The sequence below is a fragment of the Drosophila grimshawi genome, unplaced genomic scaffold, assembly GCF_018153295.1.
Source record: "Drosophila grimshawi isolate 15287-2541.00 unplaced genomic scaffold, ASM1815329v1 contig_1367, whole genome shotgun sequence".
Classification (NCBI taxonomy): domain Eukaryota; kingdom Metazoa; phylum Arthropoda; class Insecta; order Diptera; family Drosophilidae; genus Drosophila; species Drosophila grimshawi.
Genome location: NW_025062889.1, coordinates 13,333,888 through 13,360,648, shown reverse-complemented (window position 1 = coordinate 13,360,648; position 26,761 = coordinate 13,333,888). Strand labels below are relative to the sequence as shown.

Genomic DNA, 26,761 nt, shown 5'->3' with positions numbered 1-26,761 from the left:
GGCAGCAATGTTGCTGTTGTTATTATTATTGCTGTTGTCGTCATGCAAATCATCAATGGATTCGCTCATTGTCTGCTGTATGCTGCCAAATTTTGGCGCCGCATTTGCTAGTGGCAGCAGTCCTCAGTTGTGGTAAAGGTAAACAAAGATGCGCACAGCCATTTGCGCTGAGTCACAGATACACGCACACACACACACACATACACACACACGCACACGACACGAACACAGACACAAAGAACTATTTCAAGAAGAAGAATCAAAAAGCAGCACCAAAACAATCACAACAAAGACGAAACTCGGCTGCGTCTTTAAGTTTCCGGGAATTTTTCTATATTTATTTATTTTATATTTTTTGGTGAATTCCATTGAGTTTTTTTTTCGTGCTGTTTGTTATTAGGAAATTAATTAAATTTATTACATTTATTTGTGTGTTTTTATCAGCGTTTCGAAAACGTTCGTTTTCGCTGGCAGCGGCGCGCGGCGCTCACGTTGCAATCACGAATTGTTTCTTTCTAATCGGCGAAAATGTTCGTTGCGTTTGTTTTGGCACGAAAAATTGACAAGCACGGCGAAAACACATCGCACAAAAGCAGAACGCAGCAACACCAACACATACACACACTCTCTCACACACACCTATAGAGAGGGGTTAATATCTGGCATTTGCGTTTGCATCCCTTGTGGAACAGAACGTTCGACGTCGCTGTTTTCGCCCCTTGTTGTGCTGCGTCCTTGGTCCTGTCGCGTTTCTCTGTTTCAGTTTCAGTTTTATGTCTCGGTTTTCTTTCGCCTTTGCTTTGACTATGACTCGACAGCTTTTTTTTTTTTTTTTTTTTTTTTTTGCTTTTTTAGTGTGTAAAATAAGGGTTTGTAATTTAATGTTTTTATGTCTGATTTCGTTTTCGTGTGCATTTCAGGGGGTGGTCGGGAGGTGTTGTTCTCTATGCACGCATATTGTTGAAATTATGTAGCCAAAGACTTGGACAACGAGGGGGGTGCTGACTGTTTGTGAGTGTTCACCTTTTAAGCTCTTGAACGTACCTCGAAAGTAATTCGCACAGTTGGCTAAGTGTTAAGATATCTGTGCTGATTTTGTATTAGCTTAGAAAGTAGTTTTAGCTTCCCAAGCATATAAAAAAGAACTCTACTTAAAATTAGATTTTGTCAGATTTTTATAAGGAAAAATAAATTATTTCAAATTCAAACTTGTGTGTATACTGAATAAAATATATTACTCGTAAGGTAAAATCCATATAAACTCTCATGATATGGAATAATAATAGTAACAATGATACACTAAGTGTTATTGTAAAGGATGGTGTTATTCTATAAATGAATATTATTTAATATAATTTCTTTGTATTATTATCAAGGTCTTCGAACCTTTATATCTCAAATGCATACATCTACACTTCGCCTTCGCCGTAAAATTTGTGCAAATGGCAAATGGTATTCGCATCACTGTGCTCAGCCGGTCACAAAAGTCTGAAGACACGATCCCCGTTAACTCACACAAGCGCGCACTCTCACTCACACTGCCGCACACTTACAAGCAGCGCAACCTTTTACGGCCACTCACTCACACTCAAACTCACACACACACATACACATAGCCGGCAGGACGAGCACAAACCCCCAAAAACATGAAGCAGGAACAACATTAAAAGGCAGGAAGGAAGTGAACGCTCGAACGTATGCTCATATTTTGCAACAAATATTTTCATTGAGAGAAAGAGAAAGAGTGAGAGAGAAAAGAAGAGAGAGAGAGAGACAGTCGCTCTCTTTTGGCGGCACGTGTGTTCGCTTTTGGCTCTCTTGTCTGCGCTGCTCTCTTGATTGCCAGGTTTTCTATTTTAATTCACTCACTCAATTTGAAATGCGTTCTGTAGAATTCACCCCTAAGCGTCTTCACGGTAATTTGAACACGTGCCGAGCAGCTGAGCGACCGATTTCAGTTTTGGTGGTAACTGCTGGACAACACCACCAGCCCACCTCACGGGGTGGTTACGCTGCGCCAGACGCTACAGCGATCGTAAAATTTAATGATTTTGCTTTGCTTGAAGCTTACTCTGGAGCTTTCGTTGGCAATTAGCGCGCAAGTTTCTTTTAGCTGAGGCTTAACTGTACTGTACCGAGTCCACCCCCGGGCGCCGCAAAGTATGCAATGCACTCGTAAAAACAATCAACATGGCAACACTTACGAGCCCCTGGGGAATATGAATGCTGGCAGAGCGAAAGTGAAAGCTCCGCTGAAGGCTAACGGGCAACGGGTAACGGTATTTAATGTGCAAATAGCTCATACTACCAAACGAGGTACCATTCCATGTGTTATTGTTGACGTCGCTAGCAACAAATTGCGTCGTTTGCCAAATCAACCCTACACAACAGACGGAACAGACACATTCCAAGCCCCATGCTCTAACAACAACAAACAAATATGCACAGCGACAACAAACATAGGCAAAAACGGGAGTTATGGATGTGGTGTGGTGGGGGCGGAAGGGGGTTGTTGTTTAAAGGGCGACATTCAACGACACTTCAATAGCCACACACAATATCCGTTAGAGGCCTTGGCAATGGGGTTGTATCCTTTGGATACATTACGCTCTGTAAATTTTAATTAAAATGCAGCTGGCAACATGCATTTATCTTCTAGCAACATGTTGCCAGCCAGAACAATGTGACTAGCAACAAATGACATTTGTGTTTATTATAAAATTTATTCATTGCATTTTGAATATAGTTAGCAGCTCAACTGGCTGAAAAGAGGCCAGCAAAAGGAGGGTCTGGCAACCCCCAAGAGATGTCATACACACACACACACATATACACTCACACAAACACTGCGGCACACTCCACACGGTTATGGCATAAAAATAATTATATAAACTTGATGCCCGTTACCGTCTGCCTGGCAATTCTCCGATTGTTAACCGAGCGACCGACTGTCGTGCATTTTCCAACCCCATGATAATGTCGCCGCCCACACATCCATGAGTTTCCCCTTCGCTCTCGATCCACCCATTAACCGCACAGTTTTCAAAACAGCCAAAGCCAGAGAGCGGTATAAACATTTACGCCCGCCGACTCTAACTTACCGGCCTTATGGCCATGGGCCCTTGTCTCGCTTTGGGTCGGTTTTAACATGATTTGTTGGATTTGCCAAGATTTCCTAATTCCATTTGTTAGCCTTTGCCTGCTTGAGGGTTGTCGGCCCAGCTGAGCGCTTGTTCTGCCCATCGCCGGTGGGTGTTTTCTAATTTGTTGGTTTTTGCGGCATTGCATTTTCAAGTGTTGTCGAGTGGGTGTTCAAATTGCAATGGGGCTGTGACTAGTGACTCAATTGAACATATGTATATAATTCACCTACAACTGATCTGTAAGTTACTTGACAAATAAGTTTTGTTTTAGTTTTTTTCTTCGTAGAAAATTTACTTATAACCGTTAGGAAATTAATATTTTGATTTACAATTCCCACATTTTTCTCTAGTTTGTGACTCTATTTTTGGAAACGTTTATAGTTTGATATCATATAAAAGAGATTATTGAATTTAAGCCATTTCCGCCTGAGCGCTTAAGGCTAAAAGAATGAAGTATATACTCATTGTAATTTTTAAATTGATTAAATATACATATTTCCCAAAATCTTAAAGCTGTATTCATCTGAATTTAAAAGCAGCCCCTTTCAAGAAACATTAAATATCCACGTTGACTCAAACTTTGGTACTTAAATATATTTCCGCTACCAAGTTAACATAAAACTAAAGATATCTATCTGTATACTTTTCCTATAATAATCATTAAAATCTAATTATTTTGTAGTTTCCCTAGAAGTATGTGTGAATTTCCGACTTCAGGTTTTAATTTGTTCAGAACTACGTTCATTTCCGATTTGACTTTTAATTTGCTAAACAGTTCATTTGCCTTGAGGAATTGCTGCTGATTGACCGCTGCTTCAATCTAATTGCTTAGCATTAATTACAATTAAGTGATTTTATCAGAAGACAAGAGCGTCGAGGCAATGCATTTAATTTAGCGAGTTACCGCTAGCTCCATTGACTGAATTGCTTTGGGCCAGGTGCAGGGCCAAGTACATGTTGTTGCTATCTTGACACGGTAGTTGGTATTTTCATTAGCAGCTGTCGCCTCATATTGCTTAGCACTTCATTATGGGCGGCTATTAGCGGGTTGCATGACTTTGATATGCCCATTGTTGTGTCTCCCCAAGTTGATGTGGGAAACTGCGAATGCTTCACAACAGCAATGGCCACACAGAAGTAGCTGCCACAATAATACAGGAAAACTACCGCTGAGTAGTTAACCGAGTACTCTTTTCTTTTGGGCTTTTCTAGCTACTTAATGGCGCAATATTTTATGTCTTTCTGTGGGTCGTTACACTCGCGACTAAAATGCTTTGTGCCAAAAAAGAAAAAAAAAAAAAAAATGAAAAGCATATGCAAATGCTCATAATACTCAAAGCTGATTTTGTTTGTAGTTGTTATTGCTGCTGTTGTTTGGCAACTTCCTTTCCGGCGTTGTTGTTGATTTTAAGACTTTCTACGCATCGTTAGACAGCATAGCCACATGTTGATGTTACCCAATCCCATAGCCACATCAAAGGCAAATCGCTAGTTGCCCCACTCCACCACTCCCCCATCTCAGCATAATCCCTTTCCCCCTTTTGCTGGAGACTGCGTTTATTACGCCTTTTAGTACGCATTTAATTCCAAATTGTGAGACGACTCGCTTCAAATTCCAGTTAAATGTTTGTTTTGCCCCTGCCACGCCCTGCGGCGCAAATGAAGTCAAAGTCAAAGAATTTTTGTTAGCCACAGAAATAACTTAGGACTTGGCCAACAAACTGCGCTGGCGGCCAAGCAGCAAGTCAAACAAATGCTACACATTTAATGCCTATTTGTATTTATGTTTGTTTATTATTAAAATCAACTTGTTTGCACTCATTTGTGTGCGTGCGTGTGTGTGTGCGTATATATGTGTTTGTGTGCAACTCATAAATATGCAAGTCATTAATAGAAATTTGATGTACCCGAGGCCAGAGCATATCTGAGTCGCAGCCACATCAAAATCCACGTCAAAGTCAAAGCAACAACCCCAAATGCCTGATGCCAGAGAGAAGGAGTAGGGGCGTGGGAGTTGGGAGCGGGGTGGAGTTGGGTGTCTGGTGCAAGTGGGCTGCTGGATTGACAGGCTAAGCGCTCCATGGGGATTGGGTTGTAGTAACGGTGTAACTGGCACTCTGTCTCCCCAAACTCTTCAGCTGACTGCGCCGTCTGCAGTTGCCTCATAAATTGAGTAAAAATTACGCTTCATTTGATTTAACACAATCGAATTGTTGTTGCTGTTGTTCCTGTTATTCTGTCAAGGCATTTGCTATTTTGTGGCATAACATTCTGACTTTTAACATGGTTACCGGTCTCTCTGGATATGGGGTCTGCCTTTCAGCGACAATTGGATTAGGCCATCATGTCCATGATGAGGACCAGTAACCGTTGTTGCTAAAATGATAATGGGGTGCAATCCAGTTGAGCATATTTCTGGAATTTTTTGGAAGCCCACGGCATGAGATATGTGTCAAATATGATTATGAGTGACGCTTGGCTTCAAATGCAGTGCCAGCAATTCCCTTTTCTTTCTACTTCCAACTTTTTGTCAACCTACTGCAAATTATTGCGCTTATGCAGAGGGTGGAGCTAATGGAGATGGTGCTGCAATAGGTATTATAGGTCACAAATAGCAAGTGTTGCAATCATAAATACGGGGAATATAAATAGCAGCACGCACACTTTATAAATATATCATACCCCTTAAAAATTAAATCTTTACTGGGCACTCATCATATTGTATTTTGGTCAATTAATAACATTGGTTTAAATATTCGCAAATAGCGTGCAATCATTTGAGCCAAATCTCTGGCAACTGCTGCGTTGCGATCGTTTCGCCTGCCCCAAATGCAATAATAAACACATTGTCTTCTCTTCTTCTTGCGCTGTTGCTGCTGCAGCTACTTGGCTACTGCGGTATATTTTTTATAGCCTTCTTTTATTTGCAGTTAGCCGCAGATAGTTCGGTGCAGCGTGGCAGTCAAGCAGAAGGCTAATATTTCCGCTATTGCAGGCGATTTCTTTCACTTCGCCGCGGGCCACTGCAAGTTGCACATGTTGCGCCTCACATTGCTTTATGCTCGCCTCCTTTTCAACTCTTTTCTTTTCGTTTCGTTTCTGGTTTTTTATTTTTTATTGACAAGCAGCGCCTGTTACATGTAACAGCTCCTGGACCGTGGGCTGCTGCCAAAGTTGCAGCTGTAGCAGCTCTGCTTGCGGCAATTGTAACATCCGCAACATCCGCACATGTGGCCTGGGCTGGGTTGGGTTGGGTTGGGTTGGACTTGTTGTAGATCTTGGCTACCCTGTGTGTTGCCTGGCGTGGCCTGGCCGGGTCTCGTGTCATGGCAGCATTGTTATTGTTTATTGATGCACTACTTTGCGCTATTTTCGTGTGGCCAGGCAGCAGGCAGCAGCCAGCAAGCAGATGGCGCACGAGTGGGCGTCCAAGATGAGAACCAGAAACCGAAACGGAACACTGCTAAGAAAATGGCAGCAACAACAACAAAAACAACAACAGTGCAGTTTGCACTGAAGCTAAAAATACATAAATTGTTTCAAACGCTGCAGATTCACAAATCTACAACGATCTCCAGATGTGGCTGGCCCGAAAGCAACAATATGTGTATACACAGTACAAAATTATAGCTTAAATAAAATGAAAATTGATTTTGTAACAGTCTTGTGGAGAAACTTTCGAAACAAACGGAATTTTGCACTTAAAATTGTATATTTTTTTTATTATTTCTTTGAGGTATGAATTCCAGACACTCACATTTCAATTTATCGATAGAAAACGCTTATTCTCTTAACTAAAAGAAACGTGCAGCGATCCACACTTTCTTTGAATAATAATTCGAGCAAGTTGCACAATTTTCCATGAGTGAAATTTGTTCATGAAAACAAAGGATATTATATTTGAAGAAAATTGCTTACTGTGTATATGCAAACCGCTATACGCCCAAGTGCAGACGTAATGAGCCTTGTGGGCGGGGTCAATGCAAATTGTTGGAAAAGTGGAATTCAATTAGTTAACCACTTGCGGCAACTTTGGCTTAACTGTAACTGCAACTGCTGCAGCCACTTGACAACTTTCGCCCATAAAGCTCGCTGATTCATTAGCTAGTTTGTTTCCCTCTCTTTCTCTGTGGGAAATTTGACAATGCCCAATCACATAAACACAACGGCATAATTAGGATGGCCAAAACTGCAACCTGAGCTGGCAACTGCAACAGGCAGTGGCAAAGCCAGACACAGAGGCATAGATAGCTTTAGTAACTGTCCAACTGTCGCAATTTTATTGAATTGTCAAGCTTGCGGGAATATATGGCCAAGAGTTCGACGTTACCTATGCTGCCTGCCAATTACAGTGAGACAGTGTCGCTGTTGCTGCTGCGGCTGCTGCTGCTGCTGTCGTTTGGCAATTGCAGTTTCTTTTGCTTGAGCAACAATTACGTATAGGATAGCTGGTTGGTTGCTTGGCTTTTCCTTTTGGCTTTTATGTCGCATGTAATTAGTCACGATGTTGGCAGACATACTGCAGGCCACTCCAGGCACACGGCCAGCTGATGTTGTCGTCCCCGACTGGAGCCTGCTGGATGAACTAGTCCAGCCTGGGTGCCACAGTGTTGCGATTCTTGACTTGCGACTTGGCAATCGATGCTGTCTCCTGTTACTCCTCATGCTGCTGGTGCTGCTGCTGCTGATGATGACGATGATGGTGGTGACTGGTGTCTAAGCCTTTGTTGTTTGCCGTTAAGGCCAGATGAAGGTACTACGATACAGGCAATGGAAAAACAAACTCTGATGCTGCTGATTTTTGCAATTGCGGAAGTGTGAATTGCAGTCGCAAGAGTTGCTGCCCCGCTGCTAAGTGTGCAATTTATGGCTGCTGCTTCTGCTGCTGCAGTTTGCGGCATTTAAGTTGCAGCATAATTAGGCCAATTAGCTCTCTGCAAGCTGCTCATAAATTTGTAGAATTTCTGCTAGAGGCGATCGGCTGCAGCAGCCATCGATTGTTGCAAGCAACGTGCACCAAACATACATTTAGCACATTCATTAAAAGTTTAACACCAGCTAGAACAACATTTCCACACACACACATATACACACACGAAATAATTTATAGCCACATGCAGCGCTCAATAATAGAGTATTAATCAAAACACAGTTAATTTCAAATTGGATAAAATACTTTAGCACAATGAGAACCGGTTACTGACTGCTTCGAAACACTCATTACCCCAGAGCCGGCCAACGCTGAGAGTTGAAAAATGAAACAAAATTTCAGTCTTTCAAAGTTTTGTAAGCACTTGAAAAACTTGGAATTGCTGCGTAATGTTACCAACAACAGCAACAGCAACAATAATAATAATAATAACAACAACAACAAGTACATATATAAATGTGTATTAACAACAAGAGAACAGCAACAAAAAGAGTTTTTGAAAAACAAGTATTTATGTTATAGTTGCAAATGCTGATGTGGCAGATACCCTTTACTTAGGTGACCTCTGCTATAGAGTTCAATTACATTTCAAATGCGATTTCAATATGTTAAGATTAGAAAATATAATTAACAAACATTTTTAATAACTTTGTAAAGAAACGCAATATTTTTAATAAGGTTGTGAATCAGTTGGGACTTGCATCGAGGCCGCAATGTTCATCAACAGCTTTCAACTCATTAGAGATATTGCTTTATCAATTATATGAATCATACATACTTTTCAGTTGCAGATACCTTTTCCAGCCAATCACATATTTTATCCTAAATAGGTTATACCCTCGATTAATATGTAATATCTGATTATAGGGTACAAAAACAGTTTGTTGATGACTGGTTATTCGGATGTGCTCGCCTCGCACTTGAGACTCTCAACTCTCCATATCGTGCACTTGAATCTGTTACGCAAATGTGCGTAATGCGCATGAATATGGATGGATACTTGGTAGACAAGTATAAATACGATTGTGAGTGCGAGTGTGAGAGTTGCTTAAATGTGTGTGCCCACATGCAAAAGGCCAGCAACAGCAACGGTAAAGCGTTCCGCTAGGCAGGCCTTCGGTTTTTTTTGGCTAGGCGCGTGGGCCTTGGCAGCAACTCCAAGCTAGGAACTTGGAACTTGGAACTTGAGCTACTGCCTACAAAGAAAAAGGTCTGTGCCGGCCGCGACTTTTGGGTCGGTGAAGTGCCTTGAAGTGGCCGAAACAAAAGTTACGAAAATGTTAGCCCATAAACTTAAGCAATTTGTTAAAGTAATGCTTTAGACCAAGTTAGTTTCGTGTAAAAGCAACGCTTTGTTTAAAACTCACATAAGGAGTTATTGCTATTATTATATACATATATGACATGGTCAATTAGTTCTACAGAACTTGGCTTTGTATTGCGATTGCTGCTATTAAACCTCTGTTTTTAATGTACATTATATTTATGACGCGAGTTCAATTGAAGCTGTTAACAAAAAAAAAAAAAAAAACAACATTTATGACAATTGCCAGTTCAATGTTCGGCGTGGAGAACAAGAGAACGTTTACAACAACTGGCATTAATTGAAGTCCAATTGAGTTGAGCTGGATGGAAACTTTCTCAACATGTCTCATCAGTGAGCTCGCACACAAATCAAAAGGTATAAAGATTGGGAGGGCTGGGGGGCTTTGATTGACTGACACAAAGCTGTGTAGCTTGATTGTGCGAGCTAGTCACAATTAATCCTTTAAGCAAGTGGCGGCTACGAGTACATAAACTCAATTTAGCGCACACACGCTGTCACACAATTCGCAATCAGTGCACCGAATACTAGATACTAGATACCAGAAACTAGATACAAGATACATTTTACCAAATGGCTTTCGGCCTAGGCCAACTGAGCAGCGCGACATGTTGGGTAATTTGGAGAATTTATGACAAGCATTATGGCAACACTGGTTCCACTGGAGCACCACAACAGCAAATGCGTCTGGCTGCAATTGTATCTGGCTCTGGCTCTGGCTCTGGCTCTGGCTCTGGCTCTGGCTCTGGCTATGACTCTGGCTCTAGCTGTAGCTCAAGCCTTTGGCTGTATCTATGTCTATTCTGACCGCCCAAACCAGTTTCATTATTGTACATATTTATATATATAAAAATATATATATAAATATATATATATATATTTTTAGAACACGCTTTGCTTTGTGATTACTCACGCTCAACTGGCCACAGATACAAGAACCCGCTGATGATCGTGAATTTTCTTTTGGCTGCCAACTTCAAATCCAGCTTCAATTTCAGCCACAGCTTTGACTTTAGCTACCAACTACCATAATAGTCGATGGTACGATTCGCAGTACGATTTGTTGACGTCGGCGTATTTTGAAGATTTGATAAATTAGAAATGCCAATTATACAAATAGTCAGAAGTTGCTGCAAAATTGTCAAAACTGCTGCCAGTTGCAGCCGCAGCAACTGTTGCCACTAATAGTTTACAGAGCTGGTGGCGTGACACGAATACATTCGACTAATTTGTTTTTCAATACTGTATGAATCGAAAAAATCTGTGCAAATGGAAGATTCTGTCAGAAGACCTCATAATTATATTTGTTTTGCAGAAATACTCATTTTGATTCATATTAGTATTTCAATTGTAGCTCGTATGAATGAATGAATATATGTTTAAAGTAGTAAAGTAGTTTTTACCCACTTGGTGAATAACATTTTTAAAAAGCCTTATTAGGCCTAAGCGAAATTAGTCGATCAGCATTGATTGGAAAAGTCCTGTCATTTTGGTAAACTGTTTGAGTGAACGTGATCGTGTTCGTTTCGTGTCTTAGAGAGCGATAATATCGAACACGCATTCGTCTCTAGCAGGTTGAGTGGCCAGCTTGACAGGCCGCCAAAGGTGCGGCAGAGACTCAGGCCGCAATCTCAGCGGCCTTAATACAGTTATGGCCAAATCCCTGCAGCTTTTAAATTGCTTTTGGTCTCTGCCAGTCCGCCGATTCGCCAGTTGCCAGTTGCCAGTTGCCAGTTTACCAGTTGTTAGTTTGCCAGTCGCCAGTTTACCAGCTGCCTTTGCTGTTTGTCTAAATGTCAAATGCAATTGCAGTTCGCTCGGATGTACATTGGTGAGCCGCCTTTTGCCTTTTGTCTCTTGCCTTAGCCATTGCCTTGCTCTTGGGAGTTTTGCGGCTGCTCTTGCAGCTCGTACAACTCCAGCTTTAATTGCGCAAACTCTTCAAAACTGTGGCAAAATGTTAAAGTTTGCGCTTATATTTTGGGGTGTGCCGCACACAAACACACACAAACACCAACACGGCAAGCGGGAACAAGTTCGAGCTGAAGCTGCGTCTAGTTTTGCATTGCGTATACGCCAGTGCGACCTCTGCATTTCCCAGGGCCTAATTCAATTAACTTGTCGCGGAAATTGGCTAGAAGTACGTGTCGCCCATTCTTTTGGCCGTTTTGCTTTGCAATTTAAATAAATCATCAGCGCTTGCCGTGTGTCGAGGCACAAAACACAAGTTCTAGTTCTGTTTTCCCTTCGCTGTCGATGCACTTTGAGTACGTGCCACATGCCCCAGACTTGTGGCAAGACCTTCGTGTCTCGGATCTGACTTTCTGTATGTCTGGCAATTTTGCCAAGTCTGTGCTATGGTTTGGGCCATGCACTTTCCAATGTTCGTGCCGCTGCTCCAGTTTTTTCTTTGTTTGCAAGATGTTAGTTGTGCCTAGGCCAGGGCATTACCGTGCGATAATACCGCAATTCATCATTATTATATTCTGTCTGTGGCTAATGTTGCTGTCTTTTGTTTTTTTTTTGTTTGTTACCATGTTTGCACGTCAGTTGCCGGCGCTTTAATGAACGGGCTCCGCATTTTGATATATTGACACGTAAACAAAACACAACAAAAACCAAAACAAAAACAGCAAAGTACATAAGACAAATACAAAGTGCTCGTTTACCATATCACTGCGATTCGTACATCTATTTCTTTCGACTAAACATTACCTCAATTGCAAGTAGCTCAATGCATATATGCATATGTGTTGCGTGTTGGGGGCGTGGCTCGAGCCACCGACTTAATTCGGCGTTAACTGATTGGAATTCTAACGGGCATTGCAAATGATTGCCGCAAATCTTTGTGCTCATTAGGCGGCGGGCTAACAAACTTGGCTGCCAGCTTGTTTATTTAAATCTAAGCACAATCATTTGTTCAGGCACAGATCCACAGTCCGAGCCACCAAATTATAGCAATTGGCCAAGCTGGCTGCAGGCTTGGACTGTGCGGCACTCTACCGAATTTGCTAAAGAGGCTGGGCTGGGCTGCAATCATTAGGCTGAAGCTTAAGCCTAAGCTTGGGCTTAAGCCGCCGCCAAATGGCCATGGAATGCTGGCGATAAGGAAACGCGAACCTAACGAATTTACAACCTCAAATTTAGATCAATAAAAAGCACGCAAAAGACCACCAAAAATGAAAACAACGAAATTCGTGCAACGAAACTTTAATACACTAAACAATCAGAGAAGAAAAAGGAGATTATAAATGTAAAATGCTAGATATATTTTAAATGAGTCTTAAAAATGTATAATTCACTTACATCAGATATTGTTTTTACATTAGCAATATGTGAACAATGATAATTTATTTACATTTTTAGCGCGGAGGCAAATTAATTAACGATCGTTTTTTAATCAAGTGGAAGTTCTCTCTAAAAGTGTATATGCTGATGTATTTTATACAATTTTTTTTTAGTAAGTTATTAACCTTTTGTAGACGTCATAACAAACTGCATATACCCAACTCAATGACATACCAATTTGTTTGCTGGCAGCGAAGTTGGCCGGGGACCAACCCAAAAAAGCGCACAGAACAATGCCAAAAGCGTTGCTGACCTCAGTGCGAGGATTTGGTTAACTGGGTGTGTGTGTGTGTGTGTATGGGTTTATATGCAACTGTTTGTAAGTGAGTGTGATTGTGTGTTAAGCTTAACCCATTATGGCGCCTTATGTACGAAACGCTGCACACGAAAGAAAAACACACACAGAGAGTCAACGAGTGATTGACTGAGAGAGGGGATAGAGGACAAGGGGCAGGACTAGGACCAGTCCACCAGTTGCAATGCTGTCTGATGATGCTGATGTTGTAGTTGCTGCTGCCGCATCAGATCCTCATCAAAATGATTGCATCACGAAGAACAAATTTAAACGGCGATTACCGACCAGCCCCCCCCCCCCACGCCCACCCCTCCCCTTGGTTTGCTGTCACTTTCGGGGCCCTGGCAATTTCTAAAAATGCACCTAAACGCATAAGTACAACAACCACAACAGCATTCACTATAAGTATGAGTATGAGTATGAGTCTGATTCGGTCTTACAGTCAAAGTCAAACTATGAGTCGTTGTAGTTGGGGCTGTTGCCTGTTCTCGGACTTCGGGCTTTCACAAAATGCCGCTGTGATTAAATTGCATGGAAATTATAGTTTTCCGAGAACTTTTATGTCGCTTTAATTGATGCATCTCCGGATGCGGTCCATCCAGTTGCTGAAAGAGCCAAAGATTGTACAAGTTATGATCTTGGAGGCGAGTTGACATGTAGGCTCGGAGTATGCAACAAGCAACTTTCAACAAGCTCGTTAAGATGAAGGCCTGTTGGGATCTGTGCATAAATATATTGATTTTCTAACTTTATAAACTGTGTAAAATCCGTGGAGAAAATCTTAGCATATGAAGGTGACAGCTCGAATTGGAATTGTGGAATTGTGTTTGCCTTTGCTGCCAACTTTTGTTAGGCAAATTGGCTATTACACTTTTGAGGGGTAAGTGTAAATATTGTGATTGCAATTTGCAAATATGCTTTTAGATTTATGGCTATAATTACAGATAAACACACACACACACATACAGAAATGAATTTTTTGCATATATATTCATATGCAAAATCAAATCGTGCGGCAAACGTGTAACTTAATGCGATTTTGCTGTAAGCGACGCCAACAACTGCAAAGCCGCCGACTCTGGCACTGACTGAGATGCAAACAGTAAGAAAAAGAGAGACAGAGACAGAGACTGAGAGGGAGTGGGAGAGAATGAGAAGTGTAGAATTGACAAAGTTGATATTCGCGCAAGCGCACAAGTTTTCGCGCCTTTTATTGTCGGCCAGTTGCTCAATTGGGTCCCACTGTCCCCATTGTCCCACTGTCCTCGCTGTCAGTCCATCAGTTTGTCCAGTTGCCAGTTTAATGCTCTTGTGGCTTAACACGCAAATTAATTAAATGCGACTGCGCTTGCATCTGCGGCTTGTAGTGTGTGTTGCCAACAAATTGCTTTGTGCTCTCTGCGAGTGCTGCAGCAACAACGACAGCAACTGCAAACAACATGTTGCATACAAATTTTGGCAACATGCAGCAGTTGCGACTTATATCAGGTTTACACATATGTGTGTGTCTTGAACCCAGAGCCTGACCCTGACCCCGAGCTTGACTCTGACCATTAAGATGTTATCAATTCAGCTACCGATTCACATTCACTTTCCGACTTAGTATGCCTCAATATAAATACATTTATTTACATATATGTGTGCATAGAGGTCTGATTGTAGGGCATCTGCCCGTAGAGCAATCTCTTTTTATTAATCTGACTGAGTCAGGTGACTAAAGTCTATTTTAGTTTGGTGCACGCTATTAAGTTTTCAGCAGCATTTTATGCCTTAAGTTGACTAAAAGCACAACGATCTTAAAAACTGACATAAAACAAATTCAGCCTGATTATTAATGTAAGTTCGTGCCCATAAAAGGACAGAGAAATAAATATGAATAATGCATTTGGTAAAATCAAGGTCCGCCAAGATCTCTAAGACTATAAAATCTCAAGACAACAAATATAAATGAGATGATAATTACAGAATTTAAGCCGTAAATACACATAAATTCAAGTTTAAGTCGCAATAACTTTTATATTTAACTAAAGTTCCAAAATGTTGTTAAATATTAAATATCGTTGATCTGCCGTTGCTATTTTGACTTCAATAACTCCATTACATGAAGTACACATTAGCTTTAATAACGTCAACAGACGAGTCGATATAGCCACATCTACTAGCTGGTCAGAGAATTATAAAAGAATTATAACTCCCAGTTTTAGGGTTTTAAGAGATAGGGGCAACAAATTGGATGTGTGTGTTATCGCATAGATTAACAATAATTAACGTTTTTACGAAAGTCTGCTGAGATCGCGTACAGGGTATATACTCTGTCGAGTGCCCTCAACTGAAGTGCTCTTTTTATCTATGCTTTTGTGGAACACGACTGCATCTTCTGTCGGTCCCGAACCACCTGACGCTGGGGTAATTAACTCAACTGGAGCAAGTTCCAAATGCCGCTCTACAATTTTACAAATTTATTGATTGCATTTCATTGCTCGCTCATATCTGCTCTGTACATTTACACGTATTGCAAGCTACAACTCGAGTCGACTCGACTCGTAACTCTTGTCCCAATTTAAACGGCGGCATGTGCATGACAACGGGGCGGTACGCAGCGGGGCGTGGCATTTGCTCACTTATGTACGTTAAAGACGCTGGCAGCGTCATCGGCTCTAATTGGAGTAAATTATGTTTACACATTTAGCCGTGCAATTAGGTCAGCATTATGTGCCTGTGTATGTGTGTGTGTGTGTGTGTGTGTGTGTGTGTGTGTGTGTGTACTTCTGATTTGATATGAAATGCATAGTGTTACTCGATTTTCCATAATTAAGAACAAGTTTGTGTGTTTGTGGGGTCGTGTGCGGTCTGTGTGCTTGGTTTTATCTCGCATTTGGATTTCGGAATACTTAATTAGTTCTCGCGCAACAATTTATGAGAAAACTTACGAAATGGGTAGGAAATGCATGTACAATGTCGTAAATATATTTCTTGTCTAATATTTCTCATAGGTTAGGCGAGCAGATGCATAAAAATGTCAGCCGGTAGCTAAGATTTAACATTCGACGAAACCCATGACGTCAAATGTTAAGCCCCCTATATATAAGTTATATTGACTATGCAGCATTAATAGCAGGAAGTCCAACCATTCTGAGACGCATAGCATTATACATACCATTTCTAAAATTAAAACGAACACTCAGCAGGTTTTTTTTTATCGCATCACAGGAATCGAAATGTCCAACATTCTCTGGCTGACTCACGGGTTGAAGCACTTCTCAATCGCATATGGAGATTGCACGTGCATCTAATGCAAGCCCACGCAATTTAACGCTCAGGCTAGCCACGCCTCATGCTTGGAAAAAAGAGGCTTGGAACTTGGAGTTGAAAGTATCGAGCAAACCAAGTACATATTTTCCTTTATATAATTAGAATTTCACTGCAACTGGGTTTTTCCAAGCGTGAGAGCAGTGAGAGAACTCGAAGAGATTGCTTGTAAAAATTCGCTCAACTGGTTTTTTCTTTATTTGCTTTTTTTCACTGTACACCCAATGCTCCCATCGTCGCGGATTGCGTTCTAGACCGGTTATCGCTCATCAGCACAGCTTAGCTCGCTGTTCGCTCAATTCTCGACTCTCACATTCGACTTTGGCGCGACTCGAGACATTTTGCTAAGTTCAGTTTTGTATTAAAGCTGCGGCCGAGCTGAGCGGCTCTTTAGACGGACGACGGAGCCAAACGAGACAACGCAGCGCAACGCAAAAAAAAAAGAAAAGAAAAAAAGCAATAAAAAAGTAGTAAACGAGTTTTCCCTCCACCCAGAGAATAATTGGCAGCCATGTCGTGCAAGTATTGTAAGCAAGAACAATTGTGGCAACCGTGCCCGAGCTTCGATACGAGCTCATCTAACCAGCTTTGGCTTTACAGCGTCAGCAATTTTACTACTATTCAGCCTGTGCCTGTTCCTGTTCCTGTTCTCCGGCTCCGTTGCCTCCACGGGCATCTATGCTAGAGTCAACAACGTTGTCTACACCAATAATGCTTGGCTCTCCAATCAGCCAATCGACATCCGGAGCAGATCTGGTGCCAGAGCAGTAAAACCAACTGAACAGGATCAGCAAAATCCGCAGCAAGACCCCCAATTAACAGCTCAGCAGTCATGGAATAGTCAACGCAGTGCTCAACGTCCCGAAACATCTGCTGGTACGGTTAATCTAGTCCCGAAGACGCAATTGCAGCAGCCAAATTCAGCTCCAGCTCTAGCTACCGCTCCAGCAGTCACTGTGCTCGGCGTTGATAGACCAAATCAGGCATCTGTCCAGCCATCCAGTTCGTCGAGTCCCACCCGTCCACCAGCGCATTATAACTACCGCGAACGCTTTAGCTCCAAGCTCTTTCAGCCAATCGCACGCAACAATGCGCGAAAGAATGTGGTCTTCTCCCCAGCATCGATGCATTCCATGCTGGGCTTGCTCTATAGCGTTTCTAGTGGCCAGACCAGCGACGAACTGCAGCGAGCGGGTAATTTTGACATAGGTAAAATTGAGGTGGCCATGGACTTTAAGAATGTCGATCAGCAGCATAAGAAGCTGGTGAACACGCGGCTGATTGTGGCCAATAAGCTGTACTACAATCGTGAGCTGTCCGCACCGAATGATAGGTATGAAGCCTTTGCACTTGAATACTATAATTCCGAAATTGAGGCGGTCGATATGAAGAAGCCCCGGAATACGGCAGCAGAGATCAATCAATGGGTGTCTCGAGCGACGAACAAAATTATAAGAGAACTGGTCAGTCCGAGTGATATTGATGAGCAGACGGAGGCCATGATGGTTGATGCCATCTATTTTAAGGCGCGCTGGGCCAATGAGTTCTCCGCAATGGACACCACACCGGCGAAGTTCCGCCTGAATGGGGTCACGCCCATTACGGTGCCCATGATGTATAACGATGATATCTTTGCCTATGCACAGCTCCCGGAACTGGATGCGACAGCGCTAGAGTTGCCTTATGTGGACAACGACGCGTCCATGCTTCTGATTCTGCCCAATCAGCCAAATGGCCTGGCGCAGCTGGAACGGAACTTGGCAAGTACCAATCACGATCTAAACGCAATTGCCGCTAGATTGCGCCGTGAAATGGTCACGGTGCGTGTGCCCAAGTTTCGCATTGAGTTCGAGCAGGATATGTCGGGACCGCTGCAGGAGCTGGGCGTGCGTCGCATGTTCACCAAACAGTCGGAGGTGGATGCGATGCTCATGCAACCGGTGCGTGTCTCCAAGGTACTGCAGAAGGCCTTCATCGATGTGAACGAGGCGGGTTCCGAGGCGGCTGCCGCATCTTGTAAGTTAACTTCGTACGCAAAGCTAATCCATATTTGATGCTAACCATCAATTTTTTCTAACTTTCTCATAGATGCCAAGTTTGTGCCTCTCTCGCTGCCGGTGCAATCGCTCGAGTTTACTGCCGATCATCCCTTCCTATTCGCCATACGCACTCCCGAAACGGTGCTCTTCATCGGTCACGTAGTGCAACCGCTCCAGGCGACTAGGAGCCAATAAATATCAAGACACACCCCTTTTCCCCACCACCATGTAAGCCGCTTCAATGCGGCGTCCCTAGCCCCTAAGTTAAGTGTACGCATTTGCTACTTTTAATACAACATACTCGTAATTTTTACTTATAATACATCTTGAACTTTTTTCAACATATATTCGTAATACTTGTGTTTTTCTGATAACCTTTTTGTGGCTGATTTCTCAGTCTCTGTACCTTTTCCAGCAGCTGTGGTGTATCTCAGAATCTCAAGTTGAATGGTTTTTGCCCGCAACGCAAACGTAAAGCTGGCAAACCCGTTTTTGCTCAAGACAAATGAAGCAGGTGGGGCAGAGAAGGGAGCTGTAAGCTAGCTACAAGCAATAACAAGTAAGAATGCTTTGATCGAGAGAGCTTGACTGCCCAATACTCTGCGTCTACGCAATGTAATATGTGTGTCTGTATACAGAAAATACTTCCTCTTGCTTGTATATATATGTCTATATATATATATATATATATATATATATATATATATATATATATATACTATATACGATCGACGTCCATACTAACTTAACCGAACAGTTCACAGTTAATCAATGATATGTAAAAATAATTCATATTTTTGTTTGTAATTGATTCCAATTGATCTTGACTCTGCTGTTGATGCTGATAAAGAAAATGCATACTTTATGGAGTCGGGGATATTACATACTTCTGTACATTTTTAAGATGCCCTTTTTTGTTTTCATATTTCAGCTGGTTGGGATATATTATGTTTAAGTTCTTCTGACGCTAAACATATGCAAATTTCTCAATCGTGTTAATGGAACTTCCTCAATTAATAAACGAGATCCGCCAATATACCGGGAAGTCCAGCTCCAGCTGTAGAGTGATACTGGTCTATGAGTAATCGAAAAATCTCGTGAAAAACCCAACAGCTATAAAACAATGCGGCTATCAGCGCTTATTTCGTCTTGCTAAATACAATTAGACATTGATAATGAGAATATACAGAGAAGAGAACGCAGCAAAACAAAGTTCTTAAATAGCGATGAGCGGCAGAGAATTACTCGATCTTGAACCATTAGTCGAATGAATTTACTTGTTGCCTTCGAATATCAACTGATAAGAAAACAAGTTTCTCTTCTCAAATACGAAGAGGCAGGAGACAAGTTTTCGGTTTGGAGTGCCGTAGATTGAATACCCTTTCCGATATGATGTACCATTAAACTTTAGCTTACGATTTTGGCTAGAAGAATATATTTGGCTGGTAAACAAATTTGAATATGCTAATTTAATATGTTATCAACATCTTTTAGTTAATTGAAATGAAAAATGTAGTCATCATTTAACTATCTTAACTATTAAATTTAAACTTGTAAAATTAGGTCCAACTGATTTTCCAATTTCTCTTTTACAATGTAACAGATTTAGTGACTAGCTCACATTACCCTCACATTCTTATGCTCTGTAAATAAATAGATTAAAAATATCTTGAGAACAGGTCTAATGGCTCTGTAATCAATTTGCATCTCGTCATTGCTGCCAATTAGGTTACGTGCTTGAGCATCAGCGACTATCATTTCATTCAACTGTCTCACTCCTCATTCCCATTCCCGCGTTATTCTCTGTCACTCATATTTGCTCAGAATTCAAATTAAAAAAACATCTTCGAGTGGTTTTTATTCGTATAGTGTGTAAAATTTTCCGTATCTCGTGTATGTATTTAATTGTCTGCGAGCATTAGGAGCAACAACAGCAAACTATTAAAAGCTAAGACTAAAGCACAGTTAAAGCTTGGAAATACCGTCAATACCCTGAAAACATGTCCAGTAAAAACTGGAGACGACTTCAACTCGCAGTTGGAGCACTGCTGCTGCTCAGTACCCATGTGGCTGGCGATCCGGCTGCAGCCTCTAATGAACGCTTCGCACTGCGTCTGGCTACCAGCTTGGGGTTAGCACAGCCCCAGAACAATGTGGCCGTTTCCCCGCTCCTGCTGCAGTCGGCCCTAACGCTGCTGTACGCCGGCGTCTCACCACAGTCCTCGGCGACGGCCCAGCAGCTGCGTGTAGCACTGGAGCTGCAGCAGCTGGGTGACGCGGAGCAGGCACTGCAGCAATTCGAGCACCTACTCGGCCACCTGAAGGAATCGTCGGCTATTGGCTGCCAGCTCCGACTACTCAGCGAGTTCTACGCCGAGCAGCGCTACACCTTCAGCATTCGTGATGAGTTCGAGAAGCGGGCAGCGACTCTGGGCATAGGCGTGCAACGTCTAGACTTTGACGACTTGGCGAGCGTGGCACAAACGATTAACTACGATTTCCAAACACGGAGCAACTATAGTGTGGGCGAGTTGGTCAGCAGTGGGATGCTGGAGTCGAGCGGCGGCTCCGATACGCCCTTTCTGCACGTGTCGGCGCTGACATTCCGAGCACCCTGGGCTCAGGCCTTCGATCCGCAGGAGACGCAGTGCATCAACTTCTTCAACGATGGCCGCTATCACAAACTGGTGGATGCCATGTTCATGCAGCATCGCTTTAAATACGCTGACCTCCCTGGGCTGGATGCAATTGCGATTGAGATTCCCTTCGCCACAGCGGGACTCAGCCTGCTCATCGTCTATCCCAATCAGCCGAACGGTCTTGCCGCACTCGAGCGTCAGCTACAAAGCTGCGATCTGCAACAGTTGCGTCGACGGCTAAGTGAACACAAAATAGCTTTAACGCTGCCTAAATTCAATTTGTTGGCCCATACAGATCTGCGCTCTGTACTGGAGCAGGTAAGTCGATTCGATATTCCTCCCAGCTTCAAAGACAAAGTAAGCTAAATTGACTACTGAATCTTAAAGGTAAAGCTAGATATATTTGAACTAAGCATCCCATTCAGCTTGCATGATCAAGCCAGAAATATTACTGTCCCCGCCAAACTTGATCTTATTAAATGTCAGAACTATTCAGCCACAAAAAATAAATACTCTTCTTAATTTGGAAAGCTGGAAAGAGATAGAGTTTTAAACTTCTCTGTATGTTAAAATTGACTTATGAAGTAACTTAGAGAGTATCTTGAAGTTTGCAAATTGTAACTTAAGTTCTCTCCGCTTGCAGTTGGGCCTGTCGAAGCTATTTACACCGGACGCGCAGCTGCACAATGTGTTTAATTCGTTTTTGGCCAGCTCGGCGCCGCATTTAACAGCCGTGCCGCATACAGTGCTACTGGAGCTGAATGAGCAGGGCGCCGAGGCGGAGCAAACTTTTTGTAAGTCGCTCGAAATTAGTTTAAGGATTATGCACAGCATTTAAACAGCTGACACCTGATGTTGTTCTGCTTTCAGTTGCAACATTTACCGATCTATTCCGCAGCACGCTGTCGGTGGTGATCAATCATCCGTTCTTCTTTGCCATCGGCAATGACAAGTCGCTGCTACTGGCCGGCCATGTGGTCGACGTCTAAACAGGGACCAGGGACATACTCACATATTCTAATATATATATGACACAATATATATGTGAATATAAATGGAAAAGGTTATCGTCTTATCTGTGCCGCAATAATAACAACATTCCAAAGGTGATAAACGATCTGCAAACAAAGTCACCAGCTGCTCTGCTCAACTAGATTCCGAATAGAAAATCATCCGAACCTCAAAAGTCGCTCACTGCCAGCCGCAAATTTAGTTCACTTTCAGATGCTCAGCGGTCAACGCTCAACGCTCAACGCCAATCAAACAAATTTAAAGCGCAAGTTATCAATAAAGCAAATAAAAAGTCTCTACATATACATTATATATATATTCAGATGATCATGATGTTCAGCGCAATGCTGAGTCTATTACGTAAGCCCCAATTACTGCCTGTAACAACATACTCGTACATATAAGATTTTAATAAACTTGTACTCAAGCCTAATAGCAACAATAACAAAACCAGTCTATGAAAATAAAGTGACAATATTTATGGAGCGATCTTGTTGAAATTACAATAAACAAGAATGAACCGTGGCAACTGTGTGGTCGAAGATTGAATACTCTAGCAGCCAACCAAACGTGTTTATTTAACAATTGCAAACTCCACAACAGATTGTAAGTCTCTCCTTCCGACTGGATTCAAAATATATTGGAGCATATAAAATATAAAAAAAATCAGTTATCCTGAATCCAGCGAGGAATATAAAACAATAAACTATTGTTAAACTTGTTCCTCAGATCAGTTTTCAGAATGTTACAAGTTACAAAATACTGTTTTTTTGTGCAGATATTTCATAATACATATGTGGCAGGTATTGAAATTTATTTTGCTACTTGAGACAAATTTTGCTCCTACAAGAATAATGAGGATAGCCAAGCAGAGCTCTTCGATAAGATTCAGCTATTCGTCCCAGTCAAAACGCTTAAGGATATAAAACGTTACATAATTCGTAACATCATTCAACGACCCCTTGTAAAGTATGAGAACAAAAAAGAGACAGCTTTAATGTGTTGTTTATAGTCTGTTGTAACGGTATCAAGGTTCTTGTGGGAACACAACACATAATTAAATTGGAAATTTATTCCAAAATATTGGTTTTATATGCAAATAGATGTGACAACTGATGATTATGCGAATGTCTGTCACTATACAACTGCCCCGAGAGAACTTAAAACTAGATATCAAAAAAAAAAAACAATTTAATACAGTCTAAATATACATTTGCAGTTGCGTTGGCAGTCATAGGTGGTTGCCAGGCAAAAACATCAGTCGGCTTGGATGCGGCTCGGGATCGCAATCTGTTGGCTGCCGATCTCTACAATGCGATCGGAGCGGACCGACTCAATGAGAACATTGTGATTGGCACCGCCGTCATTCAGACCTCGATGGCGTTGGCCTTTTACGGTGCCAAGGGCCAGACGGCCATTGAGCTGAAGGAGGGCATGCGTTTGGGCATTGGCGATGGAGATCAGGTGTCACAGCGCTTTGGCAGCTTCCAGCAATCGCTGACGCGCGACAACAATCTTCGACTGGCAAACAACATCTACATCAATGAGAACCTCGAGTTCAAGGGCGCGTTTCGCGATGTCGCCCAGCGTCAGTTCGACTCGAACATTGAAAAGCTGGATTTCCATCCGCCATACAACAAGCGCACTGCGGACGGCATCAATCGGGCAATTGCGACCAAGACAAATAATCAAATCCAGGACATACTCAAGCCGGAGCTGCTCAACGATCGCACCGACGGCGTCATGGTGAACGGTGTGACATACTCGGCACCCTGGCAGAAGGCCTTCAAGCTAGACAAGACGGAAAAGCGCTCCTTCCGCACCAGCAGTGGTCAGTCGGTTCAGGTGGACACCATGTGGACACTGAACCACTTCAATTATGCCGAGGTGCGCAGCCTCGATGCCAAGGTCCTCGAGTTACCCTACCAGAACTCAGAGTTCTCCATGCTGGTGCTGTTGCCCAATCGTAAGGATGGACTCCGTGCTCTGCAGCAGAGTCTCGTGGGTAAGAATCTGCTCAGTGAGCTCAGTGAGATGAGTATGCACAAGGTGGAGGTGGAGCTCCCCAAGTTTAGTGTGACGTTTGGCGTTAGCCTCGAGCAACCCTTCAAGCAGGTAATATGTGTACTTTTCTAATAGTTTTCAATTTAGAGTAATTGTTTTGAAGAAACGCTTTCAATTGCTATTCTGCTAAAGAACTTTTTTTTTGTGTTTATGACTTGCATAAAATTTTTTTTATTAATAAGCCCCGGTTCTATTATGCAGCTTGGAGTTACGACCATGTTCTCGCGTGCCGGCGACTTTGGCAACATGTACCGCATGTTTGTTAGCCACTTCATCAACGCCGTGGAGCACAAGGCTCATGTGGAGGTCTCCGAGGCGGGCGTGGAACAGCCCCTGGAATCGGGTTGTAAGTTCAACTAACTGCTCAGTTAATTAGCTAACCATTAAAATTAAAATTGCTTTTAGTGCTCAAGGGCCTGTTCTCGCGCAACAAGAAATTTGAGGCGGATCATCCGTTTGCATTTGCCATCAAAAATAGAGATTCCATTGTCTTCATGGGACATGTGGCCAACTATGCCTATGTGTAAAGCAACCCGCTTGCCCCGCCACTTTGCATAGAGGTGCAAATTAAATACTCGAATTGTTTGTTTTTACTCCATGTATGCAAATTTGATAAACACTCGAATTAAAGCAAATAAATTTCGATGGCGCAAGTTAAAACAAACATTAATTCTAATTGATTGCAGTAATAAAAAAGATAGATCGACGAATTATTGAAGATGCTACGTTAGTTCTAAATATACATATATGCGGATATCTTAAACATGAGTTTCAGCGTTGCTTTTAAACGTCTTCAACTTTAGCAATTTAATAGGAGCTTTGAGTGTGGACAACTAGAAGATAGCCTGTATTCGGGCCTAGCTATAAGTAAAAAATAAATGCACCAAATAAGAAATTAAAAATAATACAGTGGGACTACTATAGTTGAGAGTGGTTCACTTCCGTATATACCAATATTTTTATTTTTGTTAGTTAGTTATCATATCAGTTATGCCGATCAAGAAAGAAGTTTTTAAAATATAAATATCGAAATAAACATCCAATTTCCTTTCAAAAAATGTAAATGAATAACTGTTGAGTTCTATTGGAAACTAAGCAAGTATTTCTTCCGATTTAGCAGAAATATATATCGAGGGCAGAAGTGATTCGGATACTGAACAAATCGATGTTCACAATTCGTGACATATTGGGATAAAAATTCACATATATATATGTGGTATGCTTATAATTATCAGCATATGCGATCATTTGGACTCACCTCTCGAGCTCCACATGCGTTTGATTTGTGTTATCCATAATGCTGTGCAGGGGCAGCGAGCTGGAATCCTTTTTGCCTATCTCAGACGCTTATCAGCTTTGTTTTCGCTTGATTTGCATTTATATTTCACTCAGCACACTCACACACATACATACACACATAGCACATTAATATTATCCGCTTAGGATTTGCACAAATACAAACATATTTCTCAATAATTTGCCAGGCACTTTGGGTGCGGGTGCGACGAAGCGAGCGCAGGCGCAGCCTGTTTTGTTTTTTTTTTTTCTTCGAATTTTTGTTATATTTTGGCTATAATTTATTTATTTTTTGTCACGGCTTTTCTAATCGCGCACATAAATCCACACAACAAAGCGACTGAATTCGTTTATGGTTTGATTTTTTTTTTCTTCTCTTTTGTTGCTGTTGTTATTGTTGTTGTTTTTGTACCAGATTCCAAATTTGATGAATGTGTGGTTAAATAATTTGGTTCAATGCCTGTTGGAAAACTGGTTCGAAAAGCGAATTGCGAATCGATGGATTCGCATATGGATTTGGAATTGGATTTGGATTCACTTTATATGTACATATGTCGTTTGTGAAGTGAAAAGATCGACACGAGTTTCCGAAGTGGCAAATTCAACGCGATGAATTAATTGCAACATTTTTGTGCGTTTCATTTATTTGTGGCACTGCGTGCCAATTGTGCAGATATTTAAAACCATTTCCAATATTTCCAATTGATGAGCGTTTTCCACTCTTACTGCACACACACACGCAAAAATATTCGCACACACACACACACACACTCAAAGTGCAAGCTGGTCACCTTTATTTTTTATTTTTTTCGATACATTTTCTGCATTTAATTCCTGGCTGCCGTTTCCCTTAAAAGGCAGCAAAAACAAACAGCTACCGATTCTGGCTGCCAGATAAGCAAACACACGCGTGGGCGGAGAGCGCGCGCATGAATCGCGCGGTGGCAGCTGCGCAGATCACGCTGCAGTTTTTCGCGCAACAAGACGACGCATAAGAGACGCTAAACGGCAATGAACCAATAATACGCAAGTGCTTTGTGCGCGCACCCAAAATTCGTCTGTCTCGCTTGACACCAATACACAGACTGAGCGATCCTCGAGCGTTCAACAATTGTACACCTTTCGCACGCTTGGAACACGACCAGAGCGCACTCTCACTCGCTCTCGAGCGCGAACTGGCCCCAACGGCAGCGCCAACTCCATACATCAATGCAACTCTCACGCTCTCTCACGAGCGAAAAAAAAATACTGGTTCGTGCTGTTGCAGACAAAATACTGGGCACGCTTGTATCTTAGTAGCTCTGCCTGCGCATGTAATTGTCGTTGTAATTGTAATTCTTGGAGCGCGCCCTCGCTTCGCTTG

At 42.1% G+C, this 26,761-nt stretch overlaps 4 protein-coding genes across 4 annotated transcripts in view; 3 read left to right on the top strand and 1 right to left on the bottom strand.

The window, feature by feature from the left end:
- Positions 1-26,151, bottom strand: part of LOC6559222 (protein prickle) — a 68,056-nt gene extending 41,905 nt beyond the window's left edge. The window contains exon 1 of the mRNA XM_032735206.2: positions 25,361-26,151. Within this exon, the coding sequence (XP_032591097.1) occupies positions 25,361-25,398 (38 nt within the window). The 5' untranslated portion in view covers positions 25,399-26,151. The remainder of the gene's footprint in view (positions 1-25,360) is intronic.
- On the top strand, positions 16,713-18,742 carry LOC6560059 (antichymotrypsin-2). The gene is made up of 3 exons (XM_001986680.3): positions 16,713-16,876; positions 16,950-18,365; positions 18,438-18,742. Exons 1-3 carry the CDS (start codon positions 16,861-16,863, stop codon positions 18,581-18,583), a joined length of 1,578 nt encoding a protein of 525 aa, XP_001986716.1. The 5' UTR covers positions 16,713-16,860; the 3' UTR covers positions 18,584-18,742.
- On the top strand, positions 20,339-22,032 carry LOC6559780 (serine protease inhibitor 42Dd). The gene is made up of 3 exons (XM_001986679.3): positions 20,339-21,345; positions 21,671-21,821; positions 21,898-22,032. The coding sequence occupies exons 1-3, from the start codon at positions 20,389-20,391 to the stop codon at positions 22,014-22,016; spliced, it is 1,227 nt and encodes a 408-aa protein (XP_001986715.1). The 5' UTR covers positions 20,339-20,388; the 3' UTR covers positions 22,017-22,032.
- On the top strand, positions 22,338-24,766 carry LOC6559779 (serine protease inhibitor 42Dd). Its single transcript, XM_001986678.3, has 4 exons — positions 22,338-22,398; positions 23,258-24,153; positions 24,304-24,448; positions 24,508-24,766. The coding sequence occupies exons 1-4, from the start codon at positions 22,362-22,364 to the stop codon at positions 24,627-24,629; spliced, it is 1,200 nt and encodes a 399-aa protein (XP_001986714.2). The 5' UTR covers positions 22,338-22,361; the 3' UTR covers positions 24,630-24,766.
- Positions 26,152-26,761: the final 610 nt, after the last annotated feature.